Source organism: Halichoerus grypus, chromosome 12 (assembly GCF_964656455.1).
Source record: "Halichoerus grypus chromosome 12, mHalGry1.hap1.1, whole genome shotgun sequence".
Taxonomy (NCBI): domain Eukaryota; kingdom Metazoa; phylum Chordata; class Mammalia; order Carnivora; family Phocidae; genus Halichoerus; species Halichoerus grypus.
The window spans coordinates 13,574,398-13,588,677 of record NC_135723.1 but is presented as its reverse complement, the minus strand read 5'-3'; the positions used below and the strand labels follow the sequence as shown (position 1 = coordinate 13,588,677).

General features: G+C 43.5%; 1 protein-coding gene across 3 annotated transcripts in view; it reads left to right on the top strand.

The window, feature by feature from the left end:
- POU6F2 (POU class 6 homeobox 2) overlaps positions 1–14,280 on the top strand; it is a 466,268-nt gene that overhangs the window by 407,388 nt on the left and 44,600 nt on the right. For all 3 annotated transcript variants that reach the window (XM_078059987.1, XM_036108955.2, XM_078059988.1), the window contains exon 6: positions 5,156–5,293. In XM_078059987.1, the coding sequence (XP_077916113.1) occupies positions 5,156–5,293 (138 nt within the window). The remainder of the gene's footprint in view (positions 1–5,155; positions 5,294–14,280) is intronic.

The following is a 14,280-nucleotide window of genomic DNA, read 5'->3' as shown; positions in this document are numbered from 1 at the left end:
CCTAATGCATGTAAATGAACTCGGACAGCCTTATTTGCCATCCTGTGTCCAGACAGTCACTCGGACCTTCCATGGGAGTGAACTGTGATGAATGCATTTATCAACATCCTCATTTAAAAACAAATGGCACCACAGTTTCAGGGTTCTAAATTGAAAAGTTAGTAGCAAAAAGCTGCTCCAAAATCCATACTCTATGAAATCCACATAGCTCATGAGGAGAATGATAAAACTATAGATCATGGGCAATTATGCTCCAAAGAAAGGTTTTGAGCCTGCTGCATCCACAAGTCCCTCTTGGAATAAAGGCATAAGCAGAATAGAACACCATAGGTCAGTTGCTTCATCATGCTGCTGTATTTTCATAAATAAGATTCATAAAAACAGAATACTGTAATCAGCAATGTCTCATGAAAAGTGTTATGACTGCTAATGCTTAGATTCAAGAAACCTGAATTCTTTACCAGGCTATAGGCTGTGAGTGTTTCAGAGAAAGAGAAGATAGGGCAAGACTTGGAGAAAGATAGCCCTCCATCATGAAGTGATATAATTTATGGTGACATTTATATGGTGGCATACATATGACGTCATCTAGTGCTCCTGGAAGAGACTCTATCAGAGTTTTTCTTCTCATCACCCTTTAGTGTTCTCAGATAAGAAAGATGCACACAAAGCTCTGTAGAGCTGGGAATATGAATCTTTTCTCATTATGAGATGAGCACCCAATATCCATGTTGATATGCTCATGTAGAAAGAAACCATTGCAAATCCTAAGGAAAAGTTTTTACAAATCTTCCTGCATGCCTTCACTCTCAAATCAGCAAGCGTGGGTTAGATTCATTCACAATATTTTGACACGAGGCAGGAATTAAACTCCAAAATGGTGTCCTTATGGAAACCCGACAAATGTTGTTAACAAAGTATGAGGATAACATGCTAGAAAGGTCTCCTTCCGCTGGTCTGTCATGACCAACCCTGGGCTCCGAGTCAAAACACTGCCTTCCCCCTAAATTTCTCTATAAATAACCAACTATGAGAAGCCCAAGACAAACAGGTAAAGTCAGGTTTTCAGTACTTCTTTTTGAAGTCTTCCAGTCTGAAATATTTTCAAGTGACATATTTGTCTTTTAAGTCATGAAACTCGCCTCACCTAATAATCATGTTAATTAGCTAATAGCTTCCTTCAAGCTACTCTTTAAAAATAAGTCAAATAAGGGCGACTGGGTGGCTCAGTCGGTTAAGCGGCTGCCTTTGGCTCAGGTCATGATTCCAGGGTCCTGAGATCGAGCCCCACATCAGGCTCCCTGCTCAGCAGAGAACCTGCTTCTCCCTTTCCCTCTGCCTGCCGTTCTGCCTACTTGTGCTCTCTCTCTATTTCTCTATCAAATAAATAAATAAAATCTTAAAAAAAATAAGTCAAATAAAATCAGAGAATACAGTTAAAATATCAAAATAGAGAATACAGTTGCCTGCATCCACATTTATTTCCAAAGGGAGAAGATATTTGTAAAAGTGAGTCCTAAATCTGATATACTGATGAGTTCAAAATCCTCATGCACAATATGAACTGTGAGAATGATAGCTAGCATGTATTAAGAACATGATATATGCCAAGTATTGTTCTAAAACTCTTGTACGTATTAGCTCATTTCATCCTCATCATAACTCTGTGGATGGTACCATCTTTACACCCTTTTTACCTATGAAACAATGAGACCTGATTTACTTAAAGTCTCAAGCCAACACAGTCTGGTTTGAGAGCTGATGCCCTCCCCCAGTAAAAAACTATTTTAAAAAAATTATTCTGTTATGTTATTCTCTAACACTGTGGGGAGGCAGGGGACTATCTTAAGAAATTCGTTTTTCCATGAGAAGGGTTTTAGATTGTGAATTCTAGAACTATAGCTCGATTCCATTTGGAGGTAACTCGAGCGCTCTGCACACGCTTGCTTTGGGAGCGTCCACGTTTATAAACAAGCCCGCACTGGAATTCAGCCTGACTTTTGAGTTGGTCCGTGGAAAATGCAAGTATGTAATACAATCAGACTTCATTTGGGCCATCCTTTAGCTGCTTAGGTACACTGGCAGTGAAAGATCTGAAGCCATAAACTTGGCAGCGACTTCAAAATATCCAGTTGGTCCTGGAATGTCAACATACTCATTATGTACATTTATTGCTCCTCGCTGTCCAAATCTACCCTGAGTCTCCAATCAAGAAGAAGGACTGATAAGAACACTGCTAATATGACGTGACTGGGGACAATACAGAGTGACATGACCCGAGGTGATGAAGGGAACACTTATGTATGGTTCCCCGACCATCCCCTCCCCATCCCTGCCACACATCCCGATGCATATCACATCCTTGCCTTGGCAGTCACAGACAGAAAAGCCCAAAGATATTTACGAAGCTGCATCCGTCAACAACACCAATGGTCCACCCGAAATGCTGTCAGCATGCAGAATGACTCATCCCTGCTGTCCGTATGTACTACGTCCCCTTGCCTTCGGTTCTAGCTGTGCTTCGCGGGGCCAGTGGGGCATGGCCCCAGAGCCCCCACGCCTTTCCCAAAGACCTAGGGATGCGGGGCTGGAAAGAAGAGAGTCGTCGAGTTCACATTTGTCCCATTAAGAGGGAAAGGCAGCAAAGGGAGGAATCTAGGACCAGGACAGAGAGGAAGGAAACATTAAAAATCAACAAAATCTGTACATTTGTGGTTGCTTCGGCAACCTTCCAGAACAGTGCAAGGATACCCGTTCCTGGCCCCATAACACGAAGGCTAAAGTAGCTACTTTGTTTCATATTCAGAACCATAGTTTATCCTTCATATATGCCTGAATTTACAGCAAATACATGGGACTATAGCTGAACAATACGCTCATGTCCTAAGTGTACGGAATTCTCCAATACACAGAGAGTAATTCCATAATTTCCTATTTGAATTTTTGATTGACCTAGATGTTAGGGAAATGTCTTACAACCTCTGAAAATATTTTCTCTCCATTAAAGAGGAATCACTGTCTCTCTTCTTCAGAAAACATTCTGCACATACCGATTTAAATCTTGCACCCAAAACTCATGGGCCAAAATGGCATATTCAACATGAACACCAAACAGCACATGATTTCATTTTTCTTTGAGATTGAGAAGCTTATTTTGAGATCTCTCTGAACCTGGGGCATTTCATTGTGATTTTAACTTGTATGGCATAAAAGAAGGGTAAACATAGCAGCTGGTACATGAGCTGAGATGGTGTGCCAGTAGGCAGGGTCTGTCCGGGCAGTTTGGGGAAGGTATTCCCAAAGATCTTCTCACTTCAAGAGTGGGGGGGAAAAAAAAAAGGTACACAGTACAAATTCTTTCACCTAAGGTAGTCAACCCCCAAACAGGGAGAGTTTTCACTTACCATCCACCACTATTTGCCTCATCTACACTAAAAAAAAATAGAAAACCAAGAACACGGCCAACCTGAATTTTAAATCCCATGGTGGTAATCTGGGATAAGACAAGGTTTCTTTGAGGCTGATGAATGAGAATTTTTTTTTCTCCTTAAAAAGAAAATCATTCCTGTCTTTTAGGAGAGAGATAAAGGCAAAAGACACATAAAGTAATGAGCTTAAAATGGATTGTCACTTCTTAAAAAAAATGCGCTAGGTCAATGGGATTTTTCTGTAGAACTACTTACGTGAAATTCGGTTATAGATGAATAAAGAAACCAGAGAGATAAGGATATCACATTAATGAAAAAAGAATTCTTAAATTCCTGTCCCTTTTGATGTTTCCCTTGACAATTAGTATTCCCATCCTCACCAGATGATATAAAACTCTAGGCAAATTTCCAAAGGAAGTAAGCAATAAGATATGTTTTGAGGGAAAGAAAGAGTGAAGGAGGAAAAAAAAGAAGAGAGACTACGGGAATTGAGAAAGTAAAGAAGAAAGTAGAAGAAGAGCTTCTGGGACCTGAAATAAGTATGGCATTAATTTTTTTCCCACCAAGTCTTAGTCTTGGCAGGCTTCTGCTAAAATGCAGGAATTTCATGGATGTGGGAACTGGTGATGGAAAATGCATTATTATACACAACAATCGTTGTACTTGAGAGGAACTATATGGGAAAAAATAACACCCTAGAATAAATACAAATGAAATTCATGTATCAAAACCAATACTGTGAAAATAGTTTAAATGTTTCTTGAATTTATATCTAGTCATTAACCTAAATGCAGATTTTAGTTCGAGCTACACTTCTGCCTCATGGTCAGAAGGCCTGAAAACCCATGGCGTGGAAAATTGGTAGGATAAAGAATATTGAATTGGTCTCCATGGAAAAACAGGTTTTGGCAGCTATAACCTCCTCCTTGAATGGGTCCCCCCACCCAAGTCAAATTCTCCTCCCTATTTCACTCTGGTCCCAGGAAAGAGACCAAGGGAAGACCACATATTAGTTTAGCAGCAAGCAGATAGGTGTCAACTTGGCCAATCACCAGAGGACCTTCCTCATTGGCCTTGAATCCCATGGTTGGCATGAGCCACCCCTCCCCCCAAGTCCCAAACCTAGACTCCCCCTCTGAGATCACAGAGGCTGGAGGTTTCCATTTCTACTGACTTTGGTTTCCTTCTTCCTTGGAGAAGAAAGTGGGGTGAGGCAGCTGCCTTAGGCCATGACCTTGCATTACGCCATGACGCAATTCACAAATGAAACTGATCAATTCATTCCCAGAAATCCTTAACATTTTCTCCCCCCCTCCACTCCTACTCCCAACCTATTTGCATCCACATTTGGTCTGCTCACCTCAGGGAAAGGAGACATTTCCCCAGAGTTTTATTTAGGCTAGAGGACAGAATCCAGGGACTTCTCCAAAATTGTTCATCCACCTGGTAAGACCCGAATGGCCCCCCACAGCCCGGGGGCCCACCTCACTCTCTCCTGGGGCTCCACCAAGCAGCCCAGGGTTAGTGGAGCTTATTTTCTTCCCAGCCTCATGTCCAGCCTCCCCAAGAGCCCACGGCTTGCTCAGCAGGCTCCCTCCAGTGGGTTCGGGGCCCTTTGCATGAGCCAGTTGGAGGGAGCACGTCCTTCCCCCACGTGAATGTTGTATCGGTGTGGTCTGCCTGTGCCTCTCTTGGTGGTTTCACCCTGATCTTTTCTCTCTTTGCAGCTGGTTAATAATCCACTAGCAAGTCAGGCTGCCGCAACAGGAGTCATGGGCTCCGTAGCAAGCTCACAGGCCTTTGGCAATGCTCTCTCCAGTCTTCAGGGGGTCACGGGTCAACTAGTTACTAATGCACAAGGACAGGTGAGTGGGAGACGGGAACAACAGTGAATTTTTATGGCAGATTGAACTCGGAAAGGAAATGAATTTCTTTTGCATGACAGTGATATGTAACCGCATCCATTCGAGGCAAATAAATAATGTTTACTAGCAATGTCAAGAATAGGAGAAGGGTTGGGAGGTGTTTCTCTCTTTCAGAAGCAAGATTTTTTTTTCCTTCCCCTGGAATGGCTAAGTTTTATTTTGTTTTTATTTCTGTACAATGGCTCGTGTTCTGACCCTAACTGAAGGAAATACTTTTCACAACGGGCATTCTTTTTCTTTTCTTTTTTTTGTTTTTTAAAAAAAGGTTAATTTTAAAAGTAAGATTTCAGTTCTGCTCTTTGATTTATTCATTCTTTATAAACTTGGACAATGGGGGAAACTGGGAAGTTTCCTTCCCTAGTTGCTCTAAGATTTCTACAGTAGTCCTAAGCAAGCCAATTTCTCAATGTGTGGGGACTTGATGGGAGGGACCAGGGCAGTCTTGAGAGAGCAGAAAAGGGAAGGGGTGAGGGCCTCTTGCTGAGTCTCCTGGAAGCTCGGCTGGTTCTGGTATGTCTGCAGGTTTACTTCAGTCAGCCGGGGCCAGCAAACCTTCCTCATGTCATGGGCAGCGTGCCCGTTCCCTTACACCCCTCATGTGCCCGCGTCACGGTCTCCAGGACACTGACGGAGCCTCAGATGAGGGGGGCTCCCCCTTTAAGACCCCAGTAAACCTAAAAGCTGCATGAAAAGCGAACCAGAGTTAAAGCTGAGGGTATCAGAAGTGCCCTCCATTCAAAGGCTTGACACTGTTCCTCAGTGGTTAGGGCACCTCGACCTCAAGTGTGGCCATTTCTGAGGACGAAGCACAAGGCAGAAGGAGCTTGCACCCTCTCCAGGATTTTCCCTCCCAGGCTTACTTACTCAGCAGTGAGTTTACGGATCCCTGCTTGGCCTGCTCTGTGGAGAACAGGAATTGCGACGTCTTGAACCCTGTTTTTATTTTACATAAAGAGTAAACAGAGATGCATTATAAGCTAAACCGTCTCAATCTACGTCCCAGGGAAAAAAAGCTGACCTTGTTATATTTCCTGGGCGGGTGCAGGATTGTCCCATCAGAACCCCGAGGGCTGAACGATGGAGCTTGTCAAAGAGCAGCCCCAGGTAATGAATCATCTTATCACAGGTGCACACTACACATATTAAAGGAGGGTTGTATGAACACCGTGCCCTCCACAGTCACCTCTCAATGTCGGCTTTAACCCTTGTTCCAATCCCTTTTCATCAAAGGATCATTTTATGCAGCCGGCTCTAAATGGAGGCTCTCAAAAGCCTATTAAGATTTCTGGAGCGACGGGGTTTTGGCATGGAGGAAAAGTTGGTTATAATATCTATAACTCATACTCAGATCGAGTCGGTCCTAGAAGCTCCCTCCCAGAGTTCTGCCCAAAATAGAACAACCCGATTCATTCCTGCCGGCAGCTGGCCCTTGAGATGTAAATTTTAAGAGTTCAAGATAGAAAGCATATCCGCTGATGTGTATTTCCCCCTGATTTTTCTGGTTCCAGTGTCCAAGGAAAATGTACCACTCTGCCCCACCACTTAAGAGTTTGTGATGGAGAAAATGCTTTATTGCTGAGAAGGAATTATTAGGAGTTTATTCTTCCGGTGATTTAATGGCAGATCATCTTGCCAGTTACAAATCCATCTCCTTCTCAGGGGCTAGAGTTAAGCCTTTATGCTCTGTTTGGCCTTTGCCAGCCCCACCCCCAGGGATAGCTCTCCCAGCCCATGAGTACCCACAGGAAAATGAGCTTCCGATTAAAAGCTTGATTGACACTCTGCATATATTGAATAAGAGTTGATTTTAATTTTAAAATTCTTTTGTTTAAAAACTGTGCTATGATAGTTGATTTGATAAGGTACACAAACCTCCTAAAGTGAAAAAAAAAATTATATCACAAAGGAATCCATATTGCCCACTCGTGAAGTCTTGTCTGAGAGTTCTAGAAACATGCCCAATGGCATCAGGTACTCCTCCTAGTGCTGGGGAAGACTGGGGTACTAATGTTTCCAAGGTCAATGAATTGGCCACGTTCCTGTAGCATTGTGTGTTTGGGGGGGGGGGTTAAATCTTTATAATATAAACACAATCATCTTCCCAGAAAGAAGTGCATGCCTTGTACCTCTTGGCACAAAGATACTTGTGTGAACCTTATGAAGTGGCCAGATTACACCAAAAAGAAGGGCAAAAATTATTTGGGGTGTGTGTGTATGTGTGTGTGTGTGTGTGTGTGTTTCTTAGGCTTGTATTAATATGGTACAAAAAATAAGCCTACATTGGAATCAGGTTAATATAATTAGCCTTGCTCAAAAACCCGTGTAAAATTACTTTATCCAGCCCATTTTCAATTCCTTAAAAAATCTCCAGAGCTTTCCCAGAAAAGGTACAAAGAGAAAACTCTTAATATATTTATAGATCCTTCCATTTGAGTTCTTGACATCAACTATTTTTTTACATTTGAAAGTCTGCCCAGAAGTCATAACATTAAAATCGACACCTAGGTTTGGAAAGCATGTTTTACTCCGCTGATACTTTGGGGGAGTCGGGCTGCAGAGGAGGCACTGCTGGGGGTCCCTTGATCCTTGCTCCCCACTGCTAAGGTTCTCTCTCTTGCCTACTTGGAAACCAAGATGGGTTTACCCAGGAAAAGAGCTCTGACTAAATTCAGACCTGCCTGGGATAGGGTTCAAGCTCTACATGTTTCTAATTTTGTTTTGTTTTTGTTTTTTAAAGAGTTTATTTATTCATTTGACACAAAGAGAGAGAGCACAAGCCGGGGGGGCGCAGGTGGCAGGGAGAGGGAGAAGCAGGCTTCCTGCTGAGCAGGGAGCCCAACGTGGGGCTCGACCCCAGGACCCCGGGATCATGACCTGAGCTGAAGGCAGACGCTTAACGACTGAGCTACCCAGGCACCCCTCTAATTTTAGACCTTGGGGCAATCAATGACTTAATCTTCCTAAACCAGAGCCTCATCCTCAAAAGTTTAAGGTAACCTCTGTGAGGAGGCCCCGGCCAGTGGCTCATGGTCTCCAGGCAAGGGGCTCTAGGTCTTCCTACACAGTGAGACAGATGCTCACCCCACATGGGGAGGGAGACATGCCCCAACCTCAACAGGAAGAAAGTCCCCCCTGATCTGGGACTTGCAGTTTCGTTTCCTCGTCTTGGAATCTGATTGTTTCCATTTGCTGGATTTCAGTAAATTTAAAGGGATGGGAAATCTCCATATATTTAAGGCTTTTTTTTCTGTTCTTTTTTTTTTCCTAACCAGTTCAGTCATTCTTTTACCTTTCTACATCTGCCATTCATTTGTGGTTAATTCAAAAGCCAAACACTATTCCGAAGAGTGATGTGTTTTCATAGAAATACTATATTCTAAAGTCACAAAGCACATATCTTACCCCAGGACTGTTAAAGTTTTTAAAAATGATATCATACCCAACTTCACTCTGAGGTGGCAAGGTAGCAAGTGTCCTCTTGGTAATGTGTGATCATGAAATTTATAATGATTATCACAGTGCTGAGAAAAACATTCTAATTCCCCTTGCTTACCAAATCGGGAACATGATCGTAGGAGTGCGGAAGCCAGACAAAGGAATAAGCACTAGCTAGACATGTGTTTGAATCCCAGCTAGCTCTGTGACCTCAAGCAAATGACTTGAGCTCTCTGAGTTTTGGTTTCACTATGAAATAAGGATAATAAAATCTAAGTCCCTAGATTATGAAGATTAAGTGAGGTAAGGTGTGTAAAAAGCCCACCATCGTGCTTGAGTGTATAGTTAGAGACTCAGTAGTAATAAGCGGCTGCAAAAATCATCATCATCATCATCATCATCATCATCATCATCGTGGTTTAGAGTTTGGTCTGGCATTTCTGGAAACCTGTCTTTAGTTTGGATGTATAGCAAGAGGCAGTAGAGCGTTTCTTGACATCAACCAAAAAGAATGGGCTCTGGAACCAGGCAGCCATTCATCAGCTGTGAGAACTCTGGCAATTGACTTCCCTCTCTCGTGCCTTAATTTCCTCATCTGAAAAATGGGGATAAAGGGGGCCCACGTGGCTACATCGGTTAAATGTCTACCTTCGTCTCAGGTCATGATCCTAGGGTCCTGGGATGGAGTCCATGTCAGGCTCCTTGCTCAGCGAGGAGTCTGCTTCTCCCTCTGCTCCTGCCCCAACTCATGCCCTCTCTCTCTCTCTCTGTCTCTCAAATAAATAAATAAATAATCTTAAAAAAGAAAAATAGGGATAAAAAAGGGAACCAGCTTCTAGGATTAAAGAGCTCAGCATGGAATCAGGCACATAGTCATCGTTTAATAATGCTAGCACTCCGTATATGCTGTTATTACTAATTAAGATGCTATGTGTTTCCAGTTCACACTGTGCACACAAACCCACTGTGTGTGTGAGGAGTTTGAGAATGTGAGAATCTTAGCAGTAGAACACTAAGTTATTTTAGGGAAATCCTATCCTTACCCCGGATAGTGCAGTAGGGGTGTGTGTGTGTGTGTGTGTGTGTGTGTGTGTTCTTAACACTCCTTCAGTGGGTATGCTCAGGGTTTGGCAAGTAGATTTACCATCGATTTGTTCAGCTATAGAACTGGATTCCCATTGCTCCTGGCAATATCTCCTTATTGGCATTATTGCAGAAAAGTAAAAGCAAATGAAATTTCATTTTATCCTGGGGCTAAGGAAAGCATTTTACATTTTAACTGAAGCTCACAATGTTTCCTGATGAAATTAGTTCTCCACTGCTGTGAAATTTTCTTAAGTGGCAACAAGTCAAACTGAAGTCCTTCCCTCCCATCCTTAAAGAGCCAGTCAAATAAAAAAAAAAAAAATCAACTGAACAACATTACTTTTTTTATTTTTTATTTTTTTAAAGATTTTTATTTATTTATTTGAGAGAGAGAGAGAACATAAGCAGGGAGAGTCGGAGAGGGAGAAGCGGGCTTCCAGCCCATCAGGGAGCCCGATGCGGGGCTCGATCCCAGGACCCTGAGATCATGACCTGAGCCGAAGGCAGATGCTTAACCGACTGAGCCACCAAGGCACCCCTACGTTTTTTAATGTATAAAAAGCAGAAAAAAAATAAAAAGACTTACTCATTCAACTCATTACTCAAGAATACACACAGCACTGTATGGATAAACAGTGGCTAAGCAGAGCTGCTTTGGCAAGACAGAAGGATTTGCAGTAGGTAGGAGGTGCCTTCTAAAAGGACCACGGGCCACGATCAAAGAAAAGCAATCTGCTTATACTAATAGTAGCCTGTGCACTGTAGCTTAGAAAGGACACCCTCGACTGTGCAAAACCACGGACGGTGAGTCGCCTCTATTCATAGCAACCCTGGGCTAGAGAAGGGCAGGTGCCAAGGCAGGAACACCACCAGCCCCGCGTTTGTACACACCAACTGGAAGACCATCCTAATACCGTAACTTTTGAATATGTGAAAAATACATGTCTTAGAATTGAAGAAACACGATGCTCACATTGGGACATTCCTATGAATTAGAACAATCAAAAGCTAAATAGCATTTCTAGAAAGCAGTAGAGCTGCTTAGATTGTGGGCTTTGAAGGAAACAGGTCTGTTTGGCACACATTTCTAGCTATGTGGCCTTGGAGAAGTTACAGAACTTTTCTGGGCCCCTGTTTCCTCATCAGTAAAGATGGGAGTGGTAAGACATCTCACATACTTTGTGGTGGGGTTAAACATGAGAGTAGCAGACAATGTGCTCAGCACAGTGCCTGACATGTCTTAAGTATTTAATAAATTATATTAATTTATCAATAAATTCATGTTATAGCTATTCTTTTTTAAATGAAAAGCCAGCAATTGACCCTGAACTATGGGTTGCTAAAGTAATTCAACCATAATTTAAATAGAAAGATGAGAATCTTTTAGAGAAAATCACTGCGAGATGAACGAAGATGAAGTTATAATAAATGCAAATCTCAGCCAGAGAATTGAGATATAATACATTTATTCAGTAAGTACCCATTGAACCTCTCTGTGGGTTTTATTAGATCTGCATAGGAGAACAAATAAAGCCGTAGCTGCCCACATTGTAAAACTAATTTCAAACCCTGTGCAAAGGAGATAAAGTGTGTAACTCCAACAGTGTGACTAGAGCAAATGAGGTGCATTAGACACACCCAGCTAAATCAGTGGATCAGGAATTTAGGCAGGTTCACACATACTATTTTATTTTTTTTAATTATTTATTTATTTATTTATTTGCGAGAGAGTGAGCAAGCACCGGGGTAGGGGAAGTAGGGGCAGAGGAAGAGGAGAGGCAGACTCTCCGCTGAGCAGGGAGCCCAAGGCGGGGCTCAATCCCAGGACCCCAAGATCATGACCTGAGCCAGAGGCAGACGCTTAACTGACCGAAGCACCCAAGCCCCTCTTATTTTACTTTTTATAAGGAAACACATTAAATGTATAAAAAAGTAAATATAATTTTTTACAGGGGTGCCTGGGTGGCTCAGTCAATTAAGCATCTGACTCTTAATTTCGGCTCAGGTCTTGATCTCAAGGTCTTGAGTTCAAGCCCCAAGTTGAGCTGCGTGTTGGGCATGGAGCCTACTTACATAAAATAATAATATAAGCTTCAGTTCTCTTGCTCATTTTTAAAAGAAAGAAAACATTACTGATACAGCTGGGGCCGTGACACCTTCTCCCCTTAGCCCCCTCACCCCAAGGTGATAGACACTATGTAACACTGGTAATTCCTTTCATGCAGATTTTGCATCTTTACTAAAAAATGGTATTTTTTAAAAAGCTACAAAATCATATGTACAGAATACCATTTTTAATACAAAAATAGAGCATATTTGCTTAGACATGTTGCATAACTAAGAATCAAACATGTTTTGTTGAAAATTCAGAGTAGATATCTAAAAATTCAGAGTTGGTGTCTGTATATTTTTCCCTAAATATGAACAGAACAATCTATTTAGATAATGGTTTTGGCCATGTTTTCTAAACCAAAACTCAAAACAGTCTGACAAAAGATTTTCTTTTCTCATTTGCAAATATTATATGAAGTCTTAAAAAGGTGTAAAAATTCAATCACATGCAGTAGAATACATATCAAATATGCATTTTGTTAATCGCATCATTTTTTTTTTTTTTTTTTTGAGAGGGTGAGAGAGCACACACGAGCGAGGTCAGGGGCGGAGGGAGAGAGAGAATCCCAAGCAGGCTCCACACCCAGGGCAAGCCGGTCAGGGGGCTCTAGCTCAGGACCCTGAGATCCTGACCCGAGCCTAAACCAAGAGTCGGAGGCTCAACAGACTGAGCCAGCAGGCGCCCCTTAATCGCATTTTTTAACACTTTTAAAATCAGCTCTTTCCAGAGACTGGGAAATAAATGTTCATGGGGTTAGTAATATTATAAGAATTTTACCCTGGCTTCATCTGAGTAATAAAGATGAGACAATAACAACAATAAACAACCTCAATCTTTCTACTAACATATCAAATTTCCCCTTTGAGCCCGATTGAGAGCTTTATTTCCTCATTTCAGGAGAGGCCATTGCATTAAAGCCCCGTTTCCCTACGTGTGCGCCTTGGAAATGAACGAGCCCCCCGGGGCGGTGCGCAAACGAGGGTTCCCGGGCGGGAGGCGGGGAGGCGTTGGCTGCGCGGCCGATGAGCTCCGACCGGAGCGGGGCGGCTGGGCCCTGACGCGCCACAGACCCCCTTTAACTTTTCTGACCCCGCTTTCCCCAAAACTTCCTGTCCACCCCACATTTCGCAGAATCGACCTCGGCAGAGCACGCTTTGGGAAATGCTGCGGGGAGTCGTTCACGATCGTTCCTATCCACGTTTTCGTTTGCGAGATAATGATTTCAGTCCCAAAGGAGCCCCCTCCCGGGATTTGCGCACTGTGATTTTGAGGGCGCGCACATCTGGGAGCACGTTTGCGGGGAGCGCAGCTCCGACGCCGGGGCTGCACCTCGAGCGCGCAGGGCCAACCCCAAGCCCAGCTGGGACGCGCTGCCCCGAGCCCCTAGTCAGGGCCGGAGTGGAGGGGAGCCTGCTGGTGGAGTGACCCCGGGCCTGGCCCTCGGGTCCTGGGTCCTCGCCCTTCTGAGGAGTGGGGCGCCCTTGATGGTAAACGGCGCTAATGAGCCCTGATGGCCCTGGGCTCCGCAGTGATTTCGCGGGAGATGGATTTGATCGGAGGCCTTGCCTCTGCAGAGGCTCCGCTGCTGACATGCGGGACGTAATGGGGTCTCTGAGCCGGTCAACGCCAGCAGCAGAAGCACGCCCTGTCCCTCATCCTGACAGCCAACGGTTCAGCCCACACCTTGGCTGCCCGGCCAGAGGTCGCCCCTCCCTCCCCGCCCCGTGGCTCCTCCTTACCTCCCCCATTTCTGAAATGAGAGGGTTAATCCCATTAATGCCAACAGCCCAAAGAGCTGGCCAACTTGAGCTAGAAATAAAGCACCCTCTGAAATCTTTCTTCCTACGCTCCACCCCTCAGTGCAACCTGTCGTGCGCAATTAAAGGAGTGGCCAGAAATACACAATTTAAAAAAAAAAAATCTCGTTTTAGGGGATTTACCCTGTAGATCGAGCCAGAGAGAACCAAGGTCTCTCCTATCTAAAGCAGAACTTTGGATTGCGGTGCTGTTACACTTTTTTTTTTTTTTTTTATCTCTGACCACTGCAATTTTTTTTTTCTTTTAATTCTTCATCTATGAGTATTTCGTTTTCCTGGGAATAGGGAAATGTGTTCTTGCGTAGGCTCCTGCATGGAGACTGGGCACATCCTTTCTGGGTAAATAGGAAAGGGGCCAATTAACTAATGAAGCAGCCTAATTAACAGCTGTAATTCCAAACAGGTAATAAGTTACAAGGCACTATTCACAGACAGCTCCCTCAGAACTGATCCGACTTCTCACATCTTTGTTTGAC